At 45.3% G+C, this 24,202-nt stretch overlaps 1 protein-coding gene across 1 annotated transcript in view; it reads right to left on the bottom strand.

Moving 5' to 3' along the window:
• Positions 1-17,519, bottom strand: part of LOC104274659 (plexin-A4) — a gene marked incomplete at both ends in the record, with an annotated part of 130,152 nt that extends 112,633 nt beyond the window's left edge. The window contains one exon of the mRNA XM_009870353.1: positions 17,419-17,519. Coding sequence (XP_009868655.1) covers positions 17,419-17,519 — 101 coding nt within the window. The remainder of the gene's footprint in view (positions 1-17,418) is intronic.
• Positions 17,520-24,202: the final 6,683 nt, after the last annotated feature.

Below are 24,202 nucleotides of genomic sequence, written 5' to 3'. Positions count from 1 at the left end.
AGCCCCCTCTCCATGAGGAAGGGCTGCCTGAGACCCAACTTAAACCTCCCCTGATGCAGTTTCAGGCCGTGCCCTCTCGTCCTGTCACTGGGTGCCTGGGAGAAGAGGCCGACCCCACCTGATTGCAACATCCCTGCAGGGAGTTGCAGAGAGTGATGAGGTCCCCCCTGAGTCTCCTCCAGCTGAATCCCCCCAGTTCCCTCAGCCTCTCCTCCCAGGACTTTCCCTCCAGTCCCTTCCCCAGCCTCGTTGCTCTCCTCTGGACCCACTCCAGCCCCTCCAGATCTCTCTTGCCTTGAGGGGCCCAGACCTGCACACAGGGCTCGAGAGGAGGTCTCACCAGGGCTGAGCACAGGGGCAGAATCACACCCCTAAATGCTCTCTCCATCCATTTCCAAAACCTGCTTCATGTTTTCCGTATTGTCTGAGGTTTGTGGAGAACCACCCAGGCTGACTTCACCACCTGCTTTGCTCCAGCTGGCCACCGAACACCTCGAGGCAGAGCTGTCTGCTTCCTCGGTCGGTCAGCCCTGCACACCTCAGCCCCCAGCTATGCTTTGTTACCCTGACCCTCAGGTTTGTATACTCCTTCTACAACTCCTTGCAGACTTTTTGATATTTGACAACCCTGGAAAACCCTCTGTCACCTTTTTCTCCTTCGCTCTTTACCCTTTAACTCGCTTCTAAGTACAATAGAAACATATAGAATCATAGAATCATAGAATCATAGAATCACAGAATCATAGAATCATAGAATCATAGAATGGCCTAAGCTGGAAGGGACCTTAGAGATCATTTAATCCAACCTCCCTGTCATGGACAAGGATGCCACCTCTCAACTAGACCAGGCAAACATGGGGACCGAACAGGAATCGAACCCGCGACCTTAACGTTGCTAGCGCTATGCTCAACTGACATAGTCCCATGGGACCCCTCCTGGGTATTCCCTCCCCCTCATCATAACCCTTTATTCCTGTTCTTTATTTCCCATCTTTGAACTGGTTACTAATCTATCAGAAGACTCTTCTTCCCATCCCATGACAGCATAGTTTAAATTCTTCTCTGTGGGAAAAGCATTAATTCCTCTGTATTAACCGCATCATCCATATCACGTGGACTTTGATTTATTTAAAGAACAATAAATGACTTGTGACACCCCCCTCACCCCCCCACAAGCATGTCATATGCTTTTTTGTCAATCTATTCTTAATCATGGTTCAGCCAAAGTAACAGGTTAAAAAAGTCAGATTTCTGGATTCTAGTTCTTGAACCCTTCATGAGTCCAATTTAAAAAAACCCTTTCATTACTCCAGAATCAAGGCCGGTATAAGTAACGAGGTGTACAACAGATTTAATAACATAGCTATTTCATATGAGAGTTTTTTAAGATCTTTCAGTGAATATCACTTACGAAAGTGCATAAGCACTACAAGCATTTTTTTGATAAACCTTTAACGGCAGACACTTCAGACAGCTTGTGCCCTTGAGAAAGTAAACTTCCAGGGGAACCTTGTTACACTTTAATAATTCATTTTTATGAGATTAGCAGTGTGTTTCCTATCTAGGCTGCCTTACAATTGTTTTGCAACTCATACGACAGAGTTAGTGATCTCTTCATTATTTTTTCCTTTGAGTCCAGCTTCTAGTTTCGAATAGTGTCTCTTTACCTTGCTGTTTAAGCAGGTATTTTTAAGTGGTTTTATTTCATTCCCTCTTACCACCTTTCAGGTTTTTTTTTTTCACAGTTCATATAACTTCCCAATAAGCCTCTAATATCATGTCTTTACACAGGCTTCAGGATACCGTGAAGCACTGTAAAGCTGCTCCTTTTAACAAGCTTCTCATTTTTGTGTTGTTTCCACTTCAAAGGTGAACTTCACTGTAATTTTCATTTATTTTACTTTGCATCTACAGGACACTGTATTTGAGTACCATACGGTCACTCTTACAGAGCAATGCATTAATAGTTCTGCCTTGCAGCACGTCCTGTAAGTAAATCCTAAAAGTAAATCCAGGCTTGTTTCTCTTTTAGGGGGTTTACAGGTACAAGCTCCAAGTGCTGTGACATTTGCTTGCTGCATACGAGGCCACTTGAAGTCTCTCATTACAGCATTTTCTGCCCTCCCAACCTTTTGGATTTCTCTCAGCATGTCACAGTCACTTTCACCATCTTCAAGTGGTCAATAAACCAGCCTTAACACCATTCCCTTCCTGTCCCCAGGGATACCTTGTCACTCGTGCACAGATTGACCCTATTTTCTTTCTCTGATTTTACATTTTCTTTAACATAAAAGCCTTTCTTGAACCGACTTTGGCCTCTTCTATTGTTCCTGTGTGATTTATGCCACAGATGAGCTTGCTTCTATTAAGGTTTTGGGCTGTGTATCCTATTAGCATATTCACTGAAAGCAGGCTACTAGCATGTGTACAGAAATAAGTATATATTTAATTTTGTCTAACTGCCTATTTTCATGTGTCCTTATTAAAAGGAGCATTTGTTGGGACTGATTTTTGCTGATTCTCACTCAAATTTTATGAAGGTGAAGTCTAAATACTTTTCAAGGATAAAGGCATATTACGACTTCACCCTTAGACAATGAGTTTCAACCTTCAAAACCTCTTTTTCACCTAATTTTTATTTAATTGGCAAGAGCCATATTCCTTCCTGTGTTGGCTCCTGTTCTTTGAAATGGTTTCGTTATTCCTCATAAACTTTTCCTACTCTGTATTCTTAACTATGCATTCAAACACCATCTCTGTGCCTGCTTTTACATTTGAGAAAATGCTTCTGTGAAAGTCCTGATTTTTAGCCTGTTATCTTAACAGCTTGTGTCTTTCCTCCAGGATTTTCCTCCTTCTGTCTCCTTGCAACTGGGAGCTGTGGCAACATCCCATTAGTATATTAAACAATACTAGGAAACATTCCCTGATCCTGAGGCCAAATGACATGGTCTGATCACATTCGTGCTATTAAACTCTATTAACTTCCAAAACACCTAGTGGAAATCCTCCCTGACCCCTTTAATTCCCAAACATGTCCAGGAATTGTTTGAAGGAGCGATAGCTGGCCCAAGCAAAACTACATTCTAATAACTTTGCCGCACGAAGAGCTATCTTCCAGTGCTTACTAACATTACTTGGAGTTGTTTTATTTATTGCTACAAATATACATTATATGGACCAGGAGCCCGGGTGATTTGTATTATTTTCCCTCAGAATAGTGTCTATGGAAGCTTTTGTTGAATGATGACCTTCAATGGTTCCATGGGGCTTTGAGCAACCTGGTCTAGTGGGCGGTCGCCCTGCCTATGGTGGGGGAGTTGGAACAAGATGGTCTTTAAGGTCTCTTCCAACCCAAACCATTCTATGTTTCTATGATTTCTCCTGCTGGAGTCTCTCTGGATGTCCCATGGGACCTGCCATGTCTGTACCTTGCAGGAAAATCCCTGATCATTCCTCAGTGTCCTCAGAATCACAGCTACGTGGTTACCTGCTGACCAAATCTTCCAGCTTGTTCCTCTCTGTCACCTGTGATCTCTGCCCATGAAGACACATCCTTGGTGCAAGGGGCCGCAATGGTAACATCTAAAGGGAGATCTTATTTATCTGGTTCTTCATTCTTCCTCCAGCTCTTAACCCCATGCTATAATATGTTCCTACTTCTTAAATTTGTCATAAGGGAGCATTTTTTTCCCTCTAACCTGATGGAGGGATTGCTCTATCATGTTGCTATAAGTTTCATCAGCAAATTTCCCTGTTACCTCAAGTCATTCCAATCGACCACCTTGATCCTAGACCCCAACACCTCTTCCTAAAGACCAAGAGCTGCCAATACCATTTGCACCTACATAACACCCATCCATGGGGCAAAAGCTGATTGCATGCCATAACAAAAAGCCCCCCTCTCATTCTGGAGACTTAGTGAACTATCAGGTTTGTGATACCAACTGGAAAATCTGAGATGTAGATATAGTAGGGGTGGGATTCAAATGGTAGATTGAGATTCTTAAACTTATATGTCAATCTTTAGGTGTGTGAGCTGGCATCTGAGCTCCCTGGACATGAGATTTAGTGGGTAAAGTCACCAGACCCCACAGAACTGATGCAGCTGCTCTAACGTTATGGCTTTATTCAGCTGACCACATATAAGGTGTCCAATACAACCACACCAGGATGGCAACTGTGACATAAGACCTATGGAGGATTTGGTCAAAGCAAACAGAAAGACCACCAAATATCTGTGTTTTGGTAACTGATTGGAGCCTCATGTCTACTTCAGAGTGAGTTGCATCTCACTTTAGACTCCACTGAGTGCACTGATGAGGAGCAGGGTTTCCTTGGACTATGATGGATTCTCAGCACCCAGGTCATATGGACACACTTGGCAGGTCACAGCCAGAGTCCTAAGGAGAGCTGAGAAAGGACTCTAGCTGTCTCAGACACAATGCACAGAGGTGGAAAGGACCGTCTGATCCACTCGGTTATTCTGCAGGCAACCCCTCCATAGCAGCTTATACAGAAATATTATCAAGCTTTATCATAAAACCAGCTGTATGTTTAGCACTCACAAATCCCAGTGGAAGATTACCTCATTACTCCCAGCCAGAAACCTTCTTCTGCCTTACACACTAAATGCCCAGTTTATGTCCATTCCCTCTTGGGCCAAGACTACCCACATATTAAACATCCCTGCTCTTTCATAGGCATTTAATCCCTCAATCCATGCAATAAGGGGTCTTGCCTCTGTCTGCCTTTTTTTTTCTAGACTCACTGAGACCCAGGCCAGTCTCGTCTCACCCAAACAGCTCTGCTTGCCCTTCCGAAAGCCTGTCCTATTTCTTTTTTTTTTTTTTTCCCAACGCAGGCAGAAGAGTTACAGTGTTCCAGTCGGTTACCTTAAGCAAAAGAAACTCCATAGCATTAACTTAGCAAAATCTAAATCAAGTCAACAGGGAAAGACATTTCATCCATGTTTCTGTACTACAGTCTGTCTGTCTACCAAAGCAATGACCCTGTGTCTGCTCCAGGTTCCCAATGTAACCCTGATCAGATTTTCTGCTCTACTTTTGTTCACACTGTTGGAAAAAACGGAGTGAGTTAACAGGAGGGACAGCAAATTCCCATCTACTTTCTGAGAGGTGTTTCATCTGGAAATGAGAAGACAGAGACAAGTTGCTATTTCAGGTGTCTAAAAATATGTTATAACACTGCTTAGCCTTAATTTTGGGGTTCAGAAAGCTATTTATTTTTTGTTTCTTTATATTATGTTAATAATGTCAAGATCATATCAGAGGAGCTTTGTACTCCCATAAAGCTCCAGAGTGTAATGTTTAATAGCATTAATTTATTTTACTATAGCTCATTCTATGCATGTTTTCACTATTAAGGTTTGCATGAGTTTATTTTTGTTCGCTTGTTTTTTACTAATGGTAAAATCCCTGAACATCCAGACAGATTGAAAAGTCGAAGTATTTACTTCTCTTAGTTTTTAGTTTGGGAATGGGGGTAGTGGGGAAGGCTGTCTTCTTCAGCTCACCCCAATTGATAGTGAATTAAATATAACTGGACTGATGTGCTCCTAAGCAGTTCAAGAGGCAGCCAAATGATATTTTGTCCGTTGGCCAGATGAGCTTTTGCAACGGATTTTCTCTCCTTCCTTTCTCATCAACCCCTCCAGGACCTCCATTAGGGAATCCTAAAGGTTGTTTATTTTGCTTTTGTTCCTTGAAAGCATAGAGGGCAACAGAGAGCAGAGACGGTTGCCCTAACAGTACTAGAGAGAATTAAGTCCCTACCACGCAGAAAATGACATTCATATCTAGGTATACTGACTCTCTACTCAGAAAGACTGTAGAACTCAGATCCATACCTGAAAACATAATTTATAAGACAACAGGATTAAGATGGAAAAATCATTCTACTTTCTGAGTTAATCATGCACTCAGTTACTCGTAAACTTGTTTGCAGGATTGGGACTGGGTGAAAATGAGGAAGGGATCAGACTGATTTGCAGTTTCTTTTCTTCCTGAGAAGTGCACAGAGCTCTTGGCAAGCATCCTGACATACTCCTACCATTGTTAACAGGTTGGCTTTTTAGAGCAGTTGGGTGGAAGAGGGCCAGGGAAGCCTGCAAGGAGTGGAGAAAAGCCACATCCCAGTGGTGGCTTTGACAGAGATGCTCCTGTCTGATAGCACCTTATCAGGCCAGACAAACTCTAAGAGACAAGGAACAGACTGAATAGGAAAGTGTTATCTGACCTGAAATTCTGCCCCCTTGCCCTGTACAAAATAATCTAGTGCTCATTCAGCAGAGCTGGCTGGAAAACATGTCCCTTCCAAGCAGGCAGGACGTGTCTGGCTGCCTACATCCAGCTCCTGGGGTGCCAAGGGAAAGGGCAGCTCATGGGAACTCTTGTCTCTCTGCTGCAGCCGAGAAAGCCTGCAGACAAATCTTGCACGCCTTGGTAGTGAAAGTCTGGGTCTGTAACAAAATAAAAGGAGTCTGGCTTTCTTCTGGTCACGTCCCCACACCAGCCCTGAGCAATGAGACCCCTGTTAATACAAATGAGAGAATAAAGAGGACTCACTTCTGCCATCCTCCCCTGACCTAGGAATCAAGCAGAGATGGAAGAAGGAGAGACATATAACAAAAATCCCCCCTTCACCCCTTCCCCTCCCCCAAAAAATATGCACTTAGCATCTGCACCAAGGTAACACGGCAGAAGCCTTCCAGGCATGGGTGAGTTAGATTGAGATTATTTTCTTAACATATCTCAATTAAAATGTAGATCTCCTTTACTGCCTGGGGCTGGAGGGGCAGGAGGCATTGGGAATGAGATAGAGGAGGGAGAAGAAAGACACAGAGGCCTTTGCTTCATTCCTCTTTGTCCTCCCTGTTTTAACCCTTCTGGCACTACTTCCAAATCACAGGGTGATTTAGGTAGGTTTACTGGGTTAAGCAAGGAACTACACATGTGTTTGCAGCTTACCATGACTGCTAAAGCTCCTTCTGCTTCTATTAAATCCAAAATTTACTCAGCTACTGGTGAGATGTAATTATTATCGTCATGCTTTGCAGTCAGTACTAGCTGCGTGTCTGCAGGCGTCAAGTCCAGCTCTCTACAGGACTTCTGTGAGCTGCTCGTCATTCAAAGCTCTTTAAAGCTTTGGACCTCACAGCCATCTGTGAGGTGAGGAACTGTTACTCCTCTCCTAAAACCAAGGGGCTAAACCACAGGGAAATTAAGGTTTGGAGTCATTGTAAGTTTGACATTGTTGTCGTTTGGGTTTCCCCAATAGCTACTAAAAGAAACTGGCACTTCCAGAGGGAAATTCCCACCACTGCCTTCAACACCTCAGGGTTACAGTGAGCATGTTCAGAAAAAGTCCCTCTCTGCTCTGGCTGCTGAGACAAGAAATGAAGTAGTGGATGAGATAAATCCAGCCCTAAGTAACTTGTCTAAAACCAGGTAAGGTATTTACAGCAGAGCAGGGAAATTAAAACTGCTTTCTCTTGCTTAAGGAAAATTCTGTAACCAGAATCATGACAGCACCCCTTTATAAATGTAGCAAGGGGTCCAGAACTTGCTCTTCCCAGTCAGAAACTGTCTCAGATCTTTTTTTCCAACAGTGTCTCTGACCTTCAGCCCACAACAGTTCCCACTTCCTCATGTTATTCACAGTCCCTCAAATCCCTTTAGCCAGGTTAGGTGGAATCATCCTCCATCTCCTCCACTATCTACCAGCAGACCCTTCAACATTTCTGCTCCTCCTCAGCGTATTCCTCTGCTCCCAACTTTCTCTTTAGTGTTTGTCACAAGACAATCAACAAAAAAAAAACTTGCTAATTGCTGGTGCAACTTTCTAGGCAGGGAAGTAGACAGTAGAGGAAAATAATCAGAAAGCTGCCTTTCCATCCATGAGCAAGGGCTGGTAATGTTGGCTGGACTAGATGATCCTTTGAGGTCCCTTCCAAGCCCTAATACTCTGTGATTCTGTGACTACAAGATACAGCCATGCCTGCTTGTAGTGGGGCTGTCCCATGTCCTTAAAAAGCATAAAGAAGCCCATAGCCAGTGGCAAAAGAAGAAATTCACAGTGAACATGTTGGTTCTTCGCCATGAATCTGCCTTCCTAGGCAGGAGGACAGCAAGAAAACATGTTTTCTTTGGATATCCTGGTTTCTTGCATTCAGCCATTAGCCACTCCAGTCTAGCTCTGCCTCCAGGGATGAGACTCTATTAAAAATGTATCCCTTAATCTGGCAGAAACTAATTTAATTCAATCTATTGGAACAGGAGGCAAGAAATGCTGTTTCATGTCCAGATCTGCCACTCATCTCTCATATAACCACAGCCCTGGCAATGTGATGGTTTTCCCTGCTCTCCTCTGCATCCTCCTGACACTCAGGGCTTGGTCTTCACTACTGCGGCAATTGAGGGGTTCATCTGCAAGACATTTTACTTGAATGTCATGCTGTATGTGAGGGAGGGACTTCTATATCTCCCTACAAGGCGAGAGATCAAGCTGTTATCTGGCTCCTGCAATTCATGGAGTTAAACCATCTGCGTCTACCTTGGTAGATAGTTCCTGCTGTTGATGGTCTGCTATTCAAAAGCTGCTGAAAGACATATCTGAAGTGGGAAATGATGGAAGACAAGATGTTCAAGAACACAAAACTGTGAGTTGTGCAGATCCACTCACCAAACAAAAGAACTACGCATGTTGCTGTGGACAGGAGGAAGAGATTATGCTTGTATCAAAGCAAGGAGGAAGCCGCAAAAAATTTTAAAAAGTCCCACAGCAGAGTAAGATAATTAGCATCAACCTCAGATGGTCCTGTGAACTCACACAAACTACCTCTAGGACCACAGAACTATATGAAAGGGAAATAAAATCTCCCTGGTAGAGAAAACAACTGGGAAAGGATCTACTTCTGCACCTCCTCATCCTCCCCCACACCCAATCTCTATTCCCTTCTGAAACCTGTCACAGGTCGAGGATGATGAAATGTCACAGAAGCAATGGTGGAAGTGGAAGGCAGATGTCCCTTCACCCTGGGGAGAGCTCGTTTAGTGTGCCATTTTCCCTCATTGGCTGCAGAGGCACCGGGGAACATCATACAGCAAAATCCCCTACAAGCAGCCGAGCAACTGAGACAGAATTTCAACAACCATCCACATATCATGACACTCACTGAGTGACACAGCCTTGCAGAAAATGCTGCCCCTGCTTTATTGAAAATTAGGACCTTGGAGGACTTTAAAATTCGTGGGAGGAGTGAGACTGGTCAAGCTGCAAAACCCAGCCTAGGGTTTGGCGGCCCTGAGAGTGTGTGAGCAGAAGACACCCCATGCTGGAGTCGGCCTCTATTTTGTAACCCACATACAGGGGTCTAAAGTCACCTGAGATGTCCTCAGCCCCCCAGCTGGTCCCCATCTTATCGTCCAGAGGAAATGGGTCTCTAGTAAACTCTTTATCATATTTGCCAGCCCCAGGTGAACATCTCAGATACCCCAGGGACTCCACTGAGATGCCAAAGGTGTGTCCCCTGTCAGGGAACCAGCATAGAGGAGGTCCTCTAGAAGACCCCCAGGTATAACTGAGCACTGTTCTGCTTTTCTCATTGCATGTCCTAGCACGATACACACCTCCTAGCCCATGGCAGGCCGTGTGCTGTATTTTACGTCAGAGAAGAAGAAACCCCACATATCTTTCTCTGCAAAGGCTGAACTTTCTGCAACGCTAAACCTGAGTTGCTAATGTTGACAAATCCCAAGTAGGACAACTAACTCACAGGGCTGCGTCAGGAGAAAGCTTCTGCTGGAACCCACTGCACAAACTAATTATCTTCCCACCCCTCCTCGCTGCCCTCTAGCAAAATAAGCTAATCAAGGAAGAAGGTTGTTATCAAAACACATTTACCACACGCCTGCGTCTTATGGTCCGCAGTGCCCAGTGCTCTCCTCAAGTTGCCTCAGGCAGCCACGGCCACTGAGATAATCAACCTGTGAAGGGCACAGCTCTGCCCTACACTGCTAGGGAGACTGAAGCAGCAAAAGTGCTCCCAAGAGGGACATGATGGCATCTGAGGAATAGAAGGACATCGGTGGTGCTGGACGCACAACGTGCAGGTCCAGCGATGGGACAGCTCTCTAGGGCTGGTGATTGGCTCTTCCACTCAAAGATACAGGACTGATTCAAAGTGGTTTATTCAAAGTTGTTGCCCATCTCTAGTGAAACGGGATTCCCAGGAGCCTCTGTTTCATTCGGGGCTTTATCACCATCAGTAGACACGCTCCCTGTCCCAAGAATTTCCTCCTGCTCTCAGGGCTAAAAGCCCTGATCCCATTTCAAAAGGCCATTGCAGAGCTGTCACATTTGGGGCTATTTCCTCTGCTCCAAAGGAGAGGCAACGCCTAGGTGTGAAATGATGGGTACTTTGGCTATACCTCAGCAGACAGATTAAAGATTATCTAGGCTCAGTGCAGAATGCTTAATGGGCCAGTGTCATGCCATGGAGCCCCCCTGCTGCGTGCTCCCCTCCGTGCGAAGGCTGAAATGCCGTCTCCAGTTTCGATAACTACCTGAGAAGAAGTGGAAATCACTCTGTGCCAAGGCCAATTGCAGGAAGACGACTCCACTTTCCTTTGCTATCAGATGGAAGAGGTTCACAGGCCATGTGGAAGGCTGCCTGAGCACCCAGGGTGAGCGGGAAGGAGTCACAGCAAGCACTGTTTGAAGACAAGACATCTAGACAGCTGGTTCACTCCTCCCTTTGCCACCATTGACTGGCAGTGCTAACACCGACAAATGATTGGAGACTTTAAAACCAAGTGAAAGATTTCAGATGTCCTGCAATTGCTTTTTTCTTCCAGCATTTACATTTTTCTCTCCTTCATGTACCAACAGCACATATCTGGAAACCTCCTGTTTCCAAGGCAAAGCAGGATTTGCGCTGGGAAATATTTATTCTTCATGTTGCTGATCCACCTTTAGGAAGGTTAGAAAAATTATCATGTAACTTGAACACCTAGAGGGTCTCACAGGTATTTGAAGGCATCAAGACCCATGGCAAGATAATGTTAAGGTAGGAAAGGATACAGAAAACTTTGCCTTTGAGAAAAGGTCCCAAACATGAGTGCAAAGGCTTTTTCATCATGTCCGACAAATGTAAAAACACCTTCAAATTTCTCACTTACTGAAGGGACTCCGGTTTGCACCTTGGAACATTACAACATGGCAAGTACAAAGGAAGGACAACTGAGGCCCTACTTTCTCGTGGTGGAAGGCGAGGGTTTATAGGAACACAAGCCCCTGCAAGAACCAGTAAATCATTCTTTTCTCACTATCTGTTAGAGCCGAGAGTGGCACAGGACTGGGTGTGATATTCCATCCTCCTGCCCTGGTGGGTCCCTGAAGCCTGATGCATACAGCACCCCCTCCCCACACAGTGCTTGAGATATCCTCCCTCCCATGCACAAGCATAGGAAAAGGCTGGGAAGGAAAAGAAAGGAGGTGAAGGGGAAAAGAAAGAAAACACCTCAGCCTGAAAGACAGTCACGGTCTTTCAGACAGCAGAAAGTCAAGCAAGAAAAAGACCCTTTAAAAAAAGGTCTTATTGCAGCATCTGTAGGCAGCTTAGGTTACCGGAGACTCTCTAGTGATTCAGAAGACTTTGACCAAGAAAGTTAAAGCCAGGGACGATCAATGAGTCTCTGCAAGCAGCATCGCATCGGGTTACCTGCTGAGACCAGACAGCAGGAGCTGCACTTTGTAACTTTTTCTTTTTTTTTTTTTTTTTTCCCTGATCTGGTAATGAGTCTGAGCATGGAAAACAAACCTCCCTCCCCCTACACACTAATCTTTCACTCCCTAGAAAACGACTTGTTTAAGTGCCTTTTTCCCCTCCACATGTTGTTAGAAACCAGAGTTGTAATTTCTGGGTACACAAGTATCCTGCAGCTACAAGGCAGGCGAGAGGAGCTGGAAAGCAGGAGGACGTGGAGGATAACATCCCAGACACCGGGGTAGGTGTCTGCTGCCAGAGGACAACATGCAACCCTTCTGAGCAGGGCTGTCCTTTTATGGAGAAACCAAAAAAAAAACCTTCTCAGATGACTTCTCAAGCATCTCATAAACACCATCTTTGCTGCTGCAGCTATTTAGTTAACCCATGCTCAGCTTCAGCCTTGTGTGCACCAAGTTTTGGTCATGCCTTGACTAACCCAGAGCCAAAGGGATCTGGGAAGGTGTCGAGAATAGCCCATATCTAAGAGCTTTTTGGTTTTGTTTCATTCATGGAGTGAGGACACCTGCAAAATGTTTCTACATCTTATTTTCCTGGTTCAGGAGTGCGGGGGCACGTCCTCTGCAACTGGGGTGCAAAGCTAACAGAGCCAAGTGGGGTCCCAAGGTGAGGTCCTCGGGTGCCAGAAGGACACACAAAGGACATGTGCAGAGGAGTGCAGCAAGGACAGGCTGGTGATGTAAAAACAATCCTGCTTCCCTCCACAGCAAATGTCAGCTCCTCCAAGCCAGCAGTGTTTGTTGACAGCCTGCTTTGCTCAGTCTCTAGAGCTGGTAAAGGATTTTGGGGGAGAAGGAAATCACAGATGCCCAAATGTTTCATTTTAAAGGAAAAAAAAAAATTAATGCTTTGATTCAGGGTGACTTTTTACTTTCAAATTTTAAGCAATTTACTAAAACCTGAAATAAAATCCTCAAAATAAGAAATTCTGAGGTCTAAATGAATCATTCCCCAATTACTAAATGGTATCAGCCCCTTCTGAAATAGCTTTCAAGAACATTTGTGATTAAAAAAAAATAATTGGCCCACTACAAGCTGGGGAAAACCCAAAAGTTTTGAAATACCATAAGTAAGTCCTCCCAGAAAATATCATTATTTGCTTCTGTGATTGCAACTTATGACCCACTGACAGAGGAGTCCCCATAACAGCAAGGGCAGATCCCAGAAAGAGGAGGAGGCTGGTGCCCAGGGGCTGCATCCTCCCTCAAAGACAGTTTCTGTTCATCCTAGAAGTAGAGGTTACTTGGGATGAAACAAGGCAGCACAGTGAAAATCTAGGAGTGGCAGCTAAGACAAAAGAGGCTGGGACAGGTCCCTTCTGCACCCGGCAAGGTGTCCATATAGAAGAGACCTCCCTATATATGCCCCTCCCTATAGGAATGCAGCAGGTCTTCTCACCAAATATTCGTTGTGGTGACAGCTGAGGTGTTAAACACAACGCAGAGACACTGTGCTGGCCTGAAAGCTTGTGTGGTCACCAACGTGCACATGGATTGGTGCTTGAGCGTGTCTCCTCTGGAGCTGGTGCTGGGCCAGGCAACTATAGTGAGGCCTCATTCAGCTGCAGAAGGTTTTGTCTCTCCTCGAGGAGAGGCAAATAACTTCTGGTATCTCCACTTCTCTGCATGTGAGGGGGAAAGGAGATAGAGGAGGGTAATAGTTTGGGTATGGATGGAGACAGAAGAAACTTGCTAAGGGGTTCAGAGGAGTGGTCAGATACCGGGTGGCATCTGACACAGGAGGAAGCTGCCATTCATTTCAGGCTGCATCCCTCCCTGCAGCCCCCTGTTCGGGCTGGCGACATTGCTTTGACCTTGCGACCAGGCACCTCTGTGCCATCTATTAGCTTTTCAGCCTGGTTCCTCCCTTCCCCGCTCCCACCCCAGCCCCTCACCCTCCCCTGGAGACCCATGCAGCAACCGAGTGCCACATTTTCAATTTACACCGACTAAATGATTCATCATCACCTAAAGAGACCTGAACAGAGCCCAGGAGGTGAGCTGAGCTATGGCAGGGACAAAGAGAGGAGGGGGGGGGGCAAGATCGGGGCTAAAAATACAGAGATGAAAAGCTCCGGTGACCTGCTCTGTATCGGTTCTCCTCTTCTCGGGGCAGAAACCAATCAATCCTTCCCCCTCCCCTCTTTTCTCCTGCAGCCGTCTGTGGGTCTGTCTGTCTCTTTCTCTCTCAGAGGACTCGAGTTTCTCGGTGTAAGGTTAGGACAGCAGAGCCGTGGAAATCGATTCCTGAGCCCTGGCACGCCGCCCTCCACGCAGACAGCCCAGCTCCGCCGTGAGACGATGGATGGAGAGCTGTCCCCAGGCATTCCCAGACCTCTCACGGGGTGGGAGGTGAGGGTAGCTTGGAAACGGGATTCCAGGGAAAAGAGTCGCAAATCCCGAAATAAGACAGACCCAGGTAAAAGAAACAAAAACACAGATGCTGCACCCCTAGCTGGCAGTTTTCATCTGTCTCCCAGTCTACCGCTGATCCTCTTGATGGTTTATACTGGAGGAAAAATATGAGTGAAAGACATGGCATCGCTGACAGGCAATCTACTTTCCAGTACCGCTTTACCCCAGGTCTTGCACAGCCCGACCTCCTGCTCCATCCCTTCCACAAAACATCTCCCACATCAACACAGCTGGATTTAACCGGGCATTAGAAAGCCCCTGGGATTTCCCACAGGGAGGGAAGAAGGAAGGGTTAGGACTCACGAGGGGAAATGTGTATAGAATCATAGCATCGTAGAATTGTTTAGGTTGAAGAAGATCATTACGATCATAGAGTCCAACCGAACCAAGTCTACCACTAAACCAGGTCTCTGAGCACCACATCTACACAACTTTTAAATACCTCCAGAGAGGGAGACTCCACCACTTCCCTGGGCAGCCTGTTCCAGTGCTTGACAACCCCTTTCATGATTTTTTTTTCCTAATATCCAATCCAAATTTTCCTAATCCAAATATTTCCTAATATCCTAATATCCAAATCTCTGCTAGCACAACTTGAGGCCACTTCCTCTTGTCCTATGGCTTGTTACATGCAAGACCTGCACCCCATCTCACTACAACTGCTTTTCAGGTAGTTGTAGAATAGCAGAATAGCACATATCCTCAGAGGTCCTCATGCAGGAGTCATTGACGATGCATCCCACCTGAGGAAAAGTCAGTTAATGAATCTTAGGGTGTTCTGCTGTGCAAAAAGTCTCTCTGATAAGAGACTTAGTATTAAGGCAATCTCACCCTGAATATGCTCACAGCTAAATCTTGTTGAATGTAAGGTATGGTGCTTAGGGACATAGTTTAGTGGTGCACCTGGAACTGCAAGATTAATGGTTGGACTTGGTGATCTTAAAGGTCTTTTCCAACCTAAACAATACTATAATTCTATGTAATTCGCTCCTCTGCTCTCAGGGCTACCTAAAAAGATGAGGAAACAGATCCAGAGAGGAACACCTTAAGCTGCGCTGAAAACTCATTTCAAACCAGAACTGGAAATCTGATTTCTTGACTGCCATGGAAGCTAGGGGGAAGGAACAGACTGAAGTGAGATTTGATCACATTTTCTTTCCAACTACTTAAAAAAATATCCACAGGGAATTAATTTCTGTGACCCTGCTGCAAGCTACATAAGTAAGAGATGCCTGTCTTTTCCAGATAAGGAAACAGAGGTTAAATGACCACAGGGAGGAGGGCATGGGGATCCTGACATCAGCCAGATCCAACTGTAAGGTCAAACTACTTGAAGGACTGAGTCTATAGGAGTCTTTCTTGTAACTATGTCAATGCTGCTTCCACCATTTTTCATCAGCCATCACATTTCACACACTCCTTCACAATCATCTGCCAGGCAACCTGCAGTTGTCTCTGCTCTTTTTCTCTTCTTTTGGGGATTTGTTGCTGGATGCACTTTTTGCTTGTTGCCAGTGACCCTGGACAGCAGGAGGTGAAAAATCTAGCATGGCTGTGGCACAATCAATGGCCAAATTCATGCTTTCCTGTACTGCTTGCACATAGTCTGTGCCTCTTTGCCATCCGCAGAAAAACAGAGTTCTGTATAGGATGGATGCAGGATAAAATGATGTGGAAACGCACTATAGAGCTGTATATCAATTGGAAATAATCTCAGGTCGGCAGAGTGAAAGTTTCATGAGTTCTTGTCTATCTAAACCAACTCACGATCCCTTGAACAGTTCCAGAGCCTGAGTCAAATTTTTGGACAACTTTTGGAATGGATCACCTAGATCTGATCTGAACTTAAGCAGACTGTCATGGGTTTGGATTAGGCTCACACAAACTAAAGAGCATCCACAGAAGGCTGGAATATGGCACAGGTATGTTCCCTCTTCTTCTCCTCCAAAAAGGAGAAGTAGCAAGGAGGATCACTTCAGCTGGATCTCCGTCTCCACCAGGAGGGTTTGTAAGTTCAACAGGAAGAAGTCAGAGGTGAATTTGGCCAGAGAAGACAGAAACACTGCAATAGCAAAGTCCATCAGAAAAACCTTCCATCGTTGCCAAGGACACTGTGAGACTTGGAGTGACAGCACCCTGCAGAGCCACACTCAGCTGGAGGTGTTTGGTTAGACAGATCCCATGCACTTTCCAGCCACAGTCTCTGCTGAGAGGTTCTTGGCAAATGAGTCCACCCTGCCACTCATAGGCAGGAGCTCAGCCAACTGACACCTCCCTCTCCACGGCTTTGGCAGAGGGCTCTCTGCAGGAGGAGATCACTGACAATGAAGGCTGCAGAGAGGAAACTTCAAGATCAATTGCATCATTTAAAAGCCTGCAGAAAACAAAGCCAATGAACTAATGTCCCAGTTCTGAGGACACTTGGATGCAGTGCTCCTTGCAAGGTGTTAGATAAACCAGCACTTAGAATAACGGCATAGTGAAGTGTGATCCCCTCTTGGCCTGTTACACAGAAGCCCAAGAATGTGGATACAGCTAAATCTGCTCATCATCCTGGTCAGATAAGTGAAATGTGCAGTTTGGCTCATTTGTGCTTATTTGGCACAGTTGAGTTGATCCACACAGTACAAACGTTCAACTTCAGGGTCAACATTTTCTCACGGTGAACATGAACATACCAAACATGAACATACCAAACTGAACTTGGAGTGGACCCCATGATGCTTACAGGGGCCTGGTTCCTCTCAGAGATCATGAGGAGAGGTTCAGGTCAGCCATGGAAAGCTGGAGGTGCTGAGATCATTCTGAGCCAGGCTGCTAGTCAGAACCAAACAGCCCTAAGCGATGGGAACAAGAAGGTAATTGTAACCCAGAGAAGGTAATTATAACCCAGAGGGTTTGATTCAAAGTGTGCCAGGTGGATAGGTGCTTTCACAGTGCAGTCAGAAGACCGTTGACCAGGTGATTGAGGAGATCCCACCAACCTCTATCACACTTCTCTGCCCTTGTCTTTCAAAAAATGCTTCTCAGTTGAAACCTTGCTGGAGGTATCTGGGTGAGTTACAGGCTCACCCGGCTCAGTTAGAGACTGAGACAATATTTTGCATCTGTGCCATGTGCTATAACAGCTGTTGAGGGAAGATGGTTGGGGGAAAAGCAGGGCTGGGGTGGTGGCAAACACCAGCAGGTACTTACGTGTTGTGAAGAACACACCATCCACAGTGAGGGTCGCCTGAGCCCAAGCACTCGCTGCAGGTCTCGTACTGGCTACACGACTCCACAGGCACTCGAGTGAGCTGCAGGAGGAAAGGGGACAACCTGTCAGGCTTTTCACAGTGCTCTGCAACACCCATAATGTTTTGACGGAGGTGCCACCCACCCTGTCCTCTTCCTAGGGTGCCTGTCCTCCCAGAGGAACACCCATTCAGAGCTCGACAGACCTGGGGCAGACACAGGGATGGGGTTGCAGATTGCTCCAGAGTTCAACCTGGTGCAACCCCTGCCCAGATCAGCACTCAACTTGGTGCAATCCCTGTTGAGATCAGCACCTTCTCCTCCCCACGGCCTTTCACGCACCATTGCCAGACGACCTCACACAGTTTCACAGGGAATCAGCAAGTCAGGAAGGCTGTGTGCAGACTGTGATGATGTGGTACCTTGAGACAATTAAACAATGTGTGATCCTCTGCAACGAGTTAAACTCGCTGGATCTCAACTTCTCCTACACTTTGGTTGTGGACCCTGTTACTTTCTGGCTTCCTGTGAGAACTGAGGTCTCGTGATGTCTTTGTCTTCCTCACATGACCTCCTGCACCACCACTGGTCCCAGGAGAGTATTAGCTCCACTTCCTATTGCACATGCATCTTTCCAAGTATCAGTTGTCCCATCCCTGGAGAGGTTGCTCCCAGCAAGAAAAGGACAGATGCTGCCAGCCTGGGTACTGAACGATCTTGCTGTCACCCCGACTGTGAATCTCAGAAGGCACTAGAGGTGGATCTGAAACACCCATCTACTGCCAAGATACTGCATTTTATTACCTTTTCCCTTTTTTTCCTTTCTTCCTTTTTAATTAAAGTATTCAAGTCAGAGATTTCAAAGGCAGAAGGGACTGCTTAGCCTGACCTCCTGTCTAATGGACCAAAGCCTTTCGATTCCTATTAGGTTTTGTAAGCCCCTTACTTCTTTTGATGCCAAACGTACAGGTTGGGCCCAATGACCTGATAGTCTCTTTTCCATTGAATAAAGCTTCAGAGAGCTTCTGTAATACACAGTCAACTGCCAGTGCATTCACCCCAGCTCATGTCAGCAGGGAGAGTTTATTCCTTCAGATGATATAGTGTGGCATTATCCTGAAGAAACACCATTGAGAACTGCCAATGACCAACTGCCAAACAGTTACTCGTGGCAAATGGCAAGGATCCAAGTGACAATTTTTACCTGGTGCAACATTCAAGAGAGTTTGTGCTGTGAAGTGACAGATTAAGTTTCATTCTGATTGCATCTGTAAATGAACCAAGAACTAGCTTTTATATATAAATATATGTCAGGCAAAATTCCAGCTGTTCATGAAGACCTTTTCTGTTTGTAGTAGAAATTGTCTTCCTAACCCTTGCACAGACACCCCACATGGTAGCTGATAGTCTATGAGCAAAAGCTGAAAAATATGGGTTTTTAGCTCTGGCAGGTGGCAGTAGCTTTAGAAAACTTCACATAGAAATACAATAGGATTTATTTACCATTGCACCATTGTCAAGTCACCCAAAGAAACCAACTACGGTTACTGAAAGCTTTTAATGAAAAAGGGAGAATGCGAAAAAAAACCATGAAAAACATCACAAAACCATCTTTCTCAAACTGAATCTATAGCCATGAGGAGAAGAACATAATCAGGACAGACCACAGAGCAACAAAAATGAGAAGATCAAAATGGGGAGCGAGTGATTCCAACTTCTACAAGTATCAAGAAGTTTCAAAAGTGAGATGGTGTAGCCATGAATGCAATTGTTCCACCTCCCTTAATCTTCAGGTCAAGAAGACATCAACTGCTCAACAAATATAAATTCACGATCCAAGATTTCACTCAATTAGACTTGTGTGGAAACCAATAGTCAGTGTTGCATCCAACTTCCCAAAAGACATGCAATTTTTTACAAGAAGACATCAAGCGGTGGAGACTTAGTAATTCCTTACGTCAGCCATTCCCACTTACTATTTCCACGTGAGAAAATCATGTTATAAATTATTTTTCCTTGCTCACATCTAGCTTGACCATGTCTGCTGTGAACATTGGAGGACTTGTAGAAGAGGCAGATAATTAATTTTGAAAGACTGTAAATTTGCCATTCCTCCATCCAGATGCAGTCGATGGCATAATCTCCACCTTGGAATTAGAAATTTGTGACCATAGTTAGGATTGACTATGCAGTTTCTATCCAAACTATTTTCAGTTTAACATATGGCGCTGCTCAATATATCCCCAATAGCCTTAGACAGTTTTTCTTAAGCTTGGCTTCTGAGCTAGTTTACATCTGTCTTACAGAAGTAAGCCTCGGTTAAGAAGTTTAGATCAGAATACGCACTCTTCCAACATCCCATGATGTTGAGTTCAAATGTTCTGAGTCAAAATCCACTTATGACTATGATATATGCACAAGAAAGAAGTCCCGGAGGACTAAAACTTGCTATTTCTTTGCAAATGCTACAAAAACCAGTAGATTTTATAAATTTTGTTAGTATTATTATTCATTAATTAGCCATCAAAGGATATCCAAGATCCTTTCAGAGCCAAGAGGAACCTACTGGGAATCCAGATCTTCGTCTTCATAGAAATGCTTCCTTTTCAGCGTATTTAGGGTACTCAGACTCTACAGGATGCAGCTGGCATGCTGTGTAGGAGTACACCTTGCTTGTGTTGCTGTCCCTGAAAGCAAAGCCATGATGTACGAGCTTGCACCAAACTACATCCCACGTCCTGTCAAGCACATCAGAGTAAGTGTCCTGTGTCAGTATTTGCACTGCTACATGTTATTCCTCCTATAGGAGACCTTTTACGAGTTCACCTCAAGTAGCTTTATTGCGAGATTAATTAAAATTGTACCACGCTGATAAATGTCTTGGGCTGTAAGTGTCAGGCCTTCTAATTAATAAAAACAGAAACTACAAAAAAAGCAAAGGAGCTGCCACTGAAAGGAAAGCTACCTAGGGGTCATCAGCTGAAAACAAAAAGAGCATCAAGCAAATAAGGCACATCAGAGGTCTTATTTTCTTTTGGAACACAGACTGTAATTAATTCAGCTCAGCTTTCCGTGTTGAAAGTTTTGAGAACTGACCATGCCCCCTGGGAGCAATCAGCTTTCTATGCTGCCCCTAAAATAGCTGAAAAAGAAAAGTTCTTGCAGCCTCCCAATTACAGTGCCTTGCCATTATTTGCTGCGTGGAAGGGACTAGACAGCACTGAATGTTGAAATCTCCGTGGTAAACCAGACAGTGATTGCTCCTTCCACCCCTTCTTGATCCTTGGAAAGCCTAACGAATCTTCTGAGGTCATTTCCCAACCTCGGTGAGGCTCCTTACCACTGCCCGTTCATCCAGGTGGAACTTGGATTCAACATTTTGCAGCAAAGACAACCAGGGTTTTAGCAGATGGAGGATTAAAAGCAAGGTGTTCTTCATTTTGGGGTGCCATGAGCCAGGTTAGAGTCATTTATATTGCTGCAGCGCTCACAGCTTAACTCATATTTTGGCTTCATTGTGCTGGAGCAAAATACGGATGTAAAAAGAGACGGATGTAAAAAGGGCTTATGTGTGTAAAGCACATATCCTTACTTCATCAACGAGAGCTGAAGCTGAAAGTAAGGTCTCAGGCAGCTCAAGTAGGTGCTATTTAAATGTCTTTGAAGATGTGGGCTTAAGGCACCTAAGCAAGTTTATGCAAGATGTCCTGAAAAGACTTCATTATTGAACACTAAGTTAGTAAGTACCATGTACTTAGGCTTTAGATTCATTGAAATATTGAAGAAGTGAAGGTAAGGTTCCTATAGATCCCTGTCCACACAGCTGATAGACATCTAGATGTTGCTGTGCTTCCAAGGCTCTGTCCATAACATAGAATCATAGAACTGTCAGGGTTGCAAGGGACCTTAAAGATCATCTTGTTCCAACCCCCCTGCCATGGGCAGGGACATCCCCCACTAGATCAGGCTGCCCAGAGCCCCATCCAGCCTGGCCTGAAAAACTCCCAGGGATGGGGCTGCCACCCCCTCTCTGGGCAACCTGTGCCAGGGTCTCACCACCCTCATGGGGAAAAACTTCTTCCCAACGTCCAATCTGAACCGATCCATCTCCAGCTTCAATCCATTCCCTCTAGTCCTGTCACTACCCGACACCCTCACAAGCCCCTCCCCAGCTTTCTTGTAGCCCCCTTGAGATACTGGAAGCCACAATAAGGTCTCCTCGGAGCCTTATTTTCTGCAGACTGAACAGCCCCAACTCTCTCAGTCTGTCTTCACAGGAGAGATGCTCCAGCCCTCTGAGCATCCTCGTGGCCCTTCTCTGGACACGCTCCAGCACGTCCAGATCTTTCTTGTGCTGTGGGCTCCAGAGCTGGACGCAGCACTCCAGGTGAGGTCTCACAAGAGTGGAGCAGAGGGGGACAATCACCTCCCTCACTCTGCTGGTCACACACCTCTTGATGCAGCCCAGGACACGATTGGCTTTTTGGGCTGCAAGTGCCACTGACGGCTCATGTTGAGCTTCTCGTCCACGAGACCAGAGGGACAAATTATCATCTCCAAAAAAGGCAGAATTTCCAGAGCATCCAGCCCACCACGGGAGTTCCAGGGTCACTGCTGTGCACTGGAGAGCATGGAAGACCCAGGAACATCACGACTGGCACCTTGCTTGGACAGAGAAGACCAAAGGGTCAGGATCTCTATCCCTAGACTTCTATCCATCTAGACCTTCCCCTAATCACAGTTATCCCGAGAAAGATGGAATCTCAAAGCCAAGGTCGGACAACTGGTGAATGAATCTGGTGTCCTTCTCAAGGGCAGCAAGAAAACGATGAGCAGGTCCAGCTGCGGTAGCTGTGGCAGGATTCAGAAAGATAATTTACTTCATCAACACGTTCATTCACAGTCCCCAAAGAAATCGTTCCTGAGTTTCTGGCTCACAAGGACATCTTGAAAAATCTGGCATAATCTGCAAAGTGCTGTACGGTTCAGAGTTCACCTGCTATGTATGATTTTTCACTCAACACTGGGGCACCCCTCACCTCTGATCCAGCCTAAACTCCAAACTGCAGATTATCCAGCTTCCAGCCTGGCTTCTATCCTCTATTCCTAGTATGAATGAGTTACAGAAAGTCATTTAAAACAAAGTGATTGAGGGGTTTGGATCTGATAGACAGTAACAGCTAATCCTGTTAGAAATTTGGCTCCTACTTCTGCCATTATATATTCACAAAAGCTCCTGCTATGTGCTCAGTCATAATTTTCTGGCTCCCATTTTTGACTTTTTTATTTCAATATACATTACTTCTTTTTCCCCTCTTAAACTGCCAACATTCTGGTCAAAACATGAATCATTGCTCAATCTCTGCTGTTATAATTGGATGTTAATACAGCAGCGGGATTTATTCAGTCTGATGGCCTAAGCTAATTTAAATGTACAAAAAGGCATCTTAAGTAGCCGATTTCCTTCCCAACAGTCAAAAGATACATTTCCAAAACACTGAGCAATGACTCTGTCAAGCTATGTGGGTTCTGTGAATGCTGCTATCTTTCAAGACTCAGCCAGCCCCAAAAAAGTGCAGAAAGATTAAGAGAGGAGCTTATTTGATTTCAAAGCCTTGAGTAGAGTGTGCATGATAATACAGTTTATTAACTAGAGCAAGGCAAAAAGCACCTATGAGACCACTGGTGGAACCAGATTCTGCACCCTTAACAGAGTCAGCGAGGATGTTTGGTTACCTCTGCGGCATCCCGGGACGCCGATTTTAATTTAGCCTGAATTAGAGACCTTGAATTCCTCTGGCATGTTTGATATCCTGTGCCTCATCCACCTGACCTACAAACTCAGCAGAAAGAAGCAACACAGAAAAGAAAAGCCCAGGGAGCTGAAGCATCTTTTTTTCTTTTTTTCTTTTTTTTTTTTTTTAAGAAACAGGTAAGAAGCTGGTAAGAAACAAGCCTCACACACAGATGGCTGTAAAACTGATGGGAGGGGAGATGCTCCTGTGGGGATAGAGATGAAGATCTAGGTTTGATTCCAGCCTGTCACTCGGGCGTGATAAGTAAATAACTTGCCAGTTCCACTGGGGCAGGACATGTCATTTCTCATCAGACACCCCCCCAGCTCTTCCTCTTCATTGTAGCCCTCTTCCCAGTAAATACATGCCTAATGGACTTGGAAAACTAGAGGCTTTAATTAAGGAGAGTTAATTAGAAGCAGCAGTAGCTGTCAAGGACAAATGACTCAATAATTAAACTGGGGGTCAACATCCTGCTGCGTGGCAGGTAAATTACCTGTCCGGATATATTTATTCACAAAGGGCTTCCTTCCTACGGCATGAGCGCTGCTTCTCCGCCTCTTCGCTGTCTTGAGCTCCCCTGTACATCTTTGGTGAAAGATGTCTTTGCTCCAGTGATTCCAGAATAAATTCCCAGCCACGATCAGTCATAGAACCATAGAATCATAGAATCATGGAACAGTTTCAGTTGGAAGAGACCTTCAAGATCATTGAGTCCAACCTTTTCCTAGCCCTATTACCACCACTAAACCCTGTCCCTCAGCACAACATCTCCCCATCTCTTAAACACCTGCAGGGATGGCGACTCAACCCGTCCCTGGGCAGGCTGTTCCACTGCCTGACAACCCTCTCAGCAAAGAAAGTCTTCCTAATATCCAACCGGAACCTCCCCTGGTGCAACTTAAGGCAGTTTCCCCTTGTCCTATCACTCACCACTAGGGAGAACAGAC

Source organism: Apaloderma vittatum, unplaced genomic scaffold (genome assembly GCF_000703405.1).
Source record: "Apaloderma vittatum isolate BGI_N311 unplaced genomic scaffold, ASM70340v1 scaffold6405, whole genome shotgun sequence".
Taxonomy (NCBI): Eukaryota; Metazoa; Chordata; class Aves; order Trogoniformes; family Trogonidae; genus Apaloderma; species Apaloderma vittatum.
Note: the sequence above shows the minus strand (reverse complement) of the source record. Positions and strands in the feature narration are given on the sequence as shown.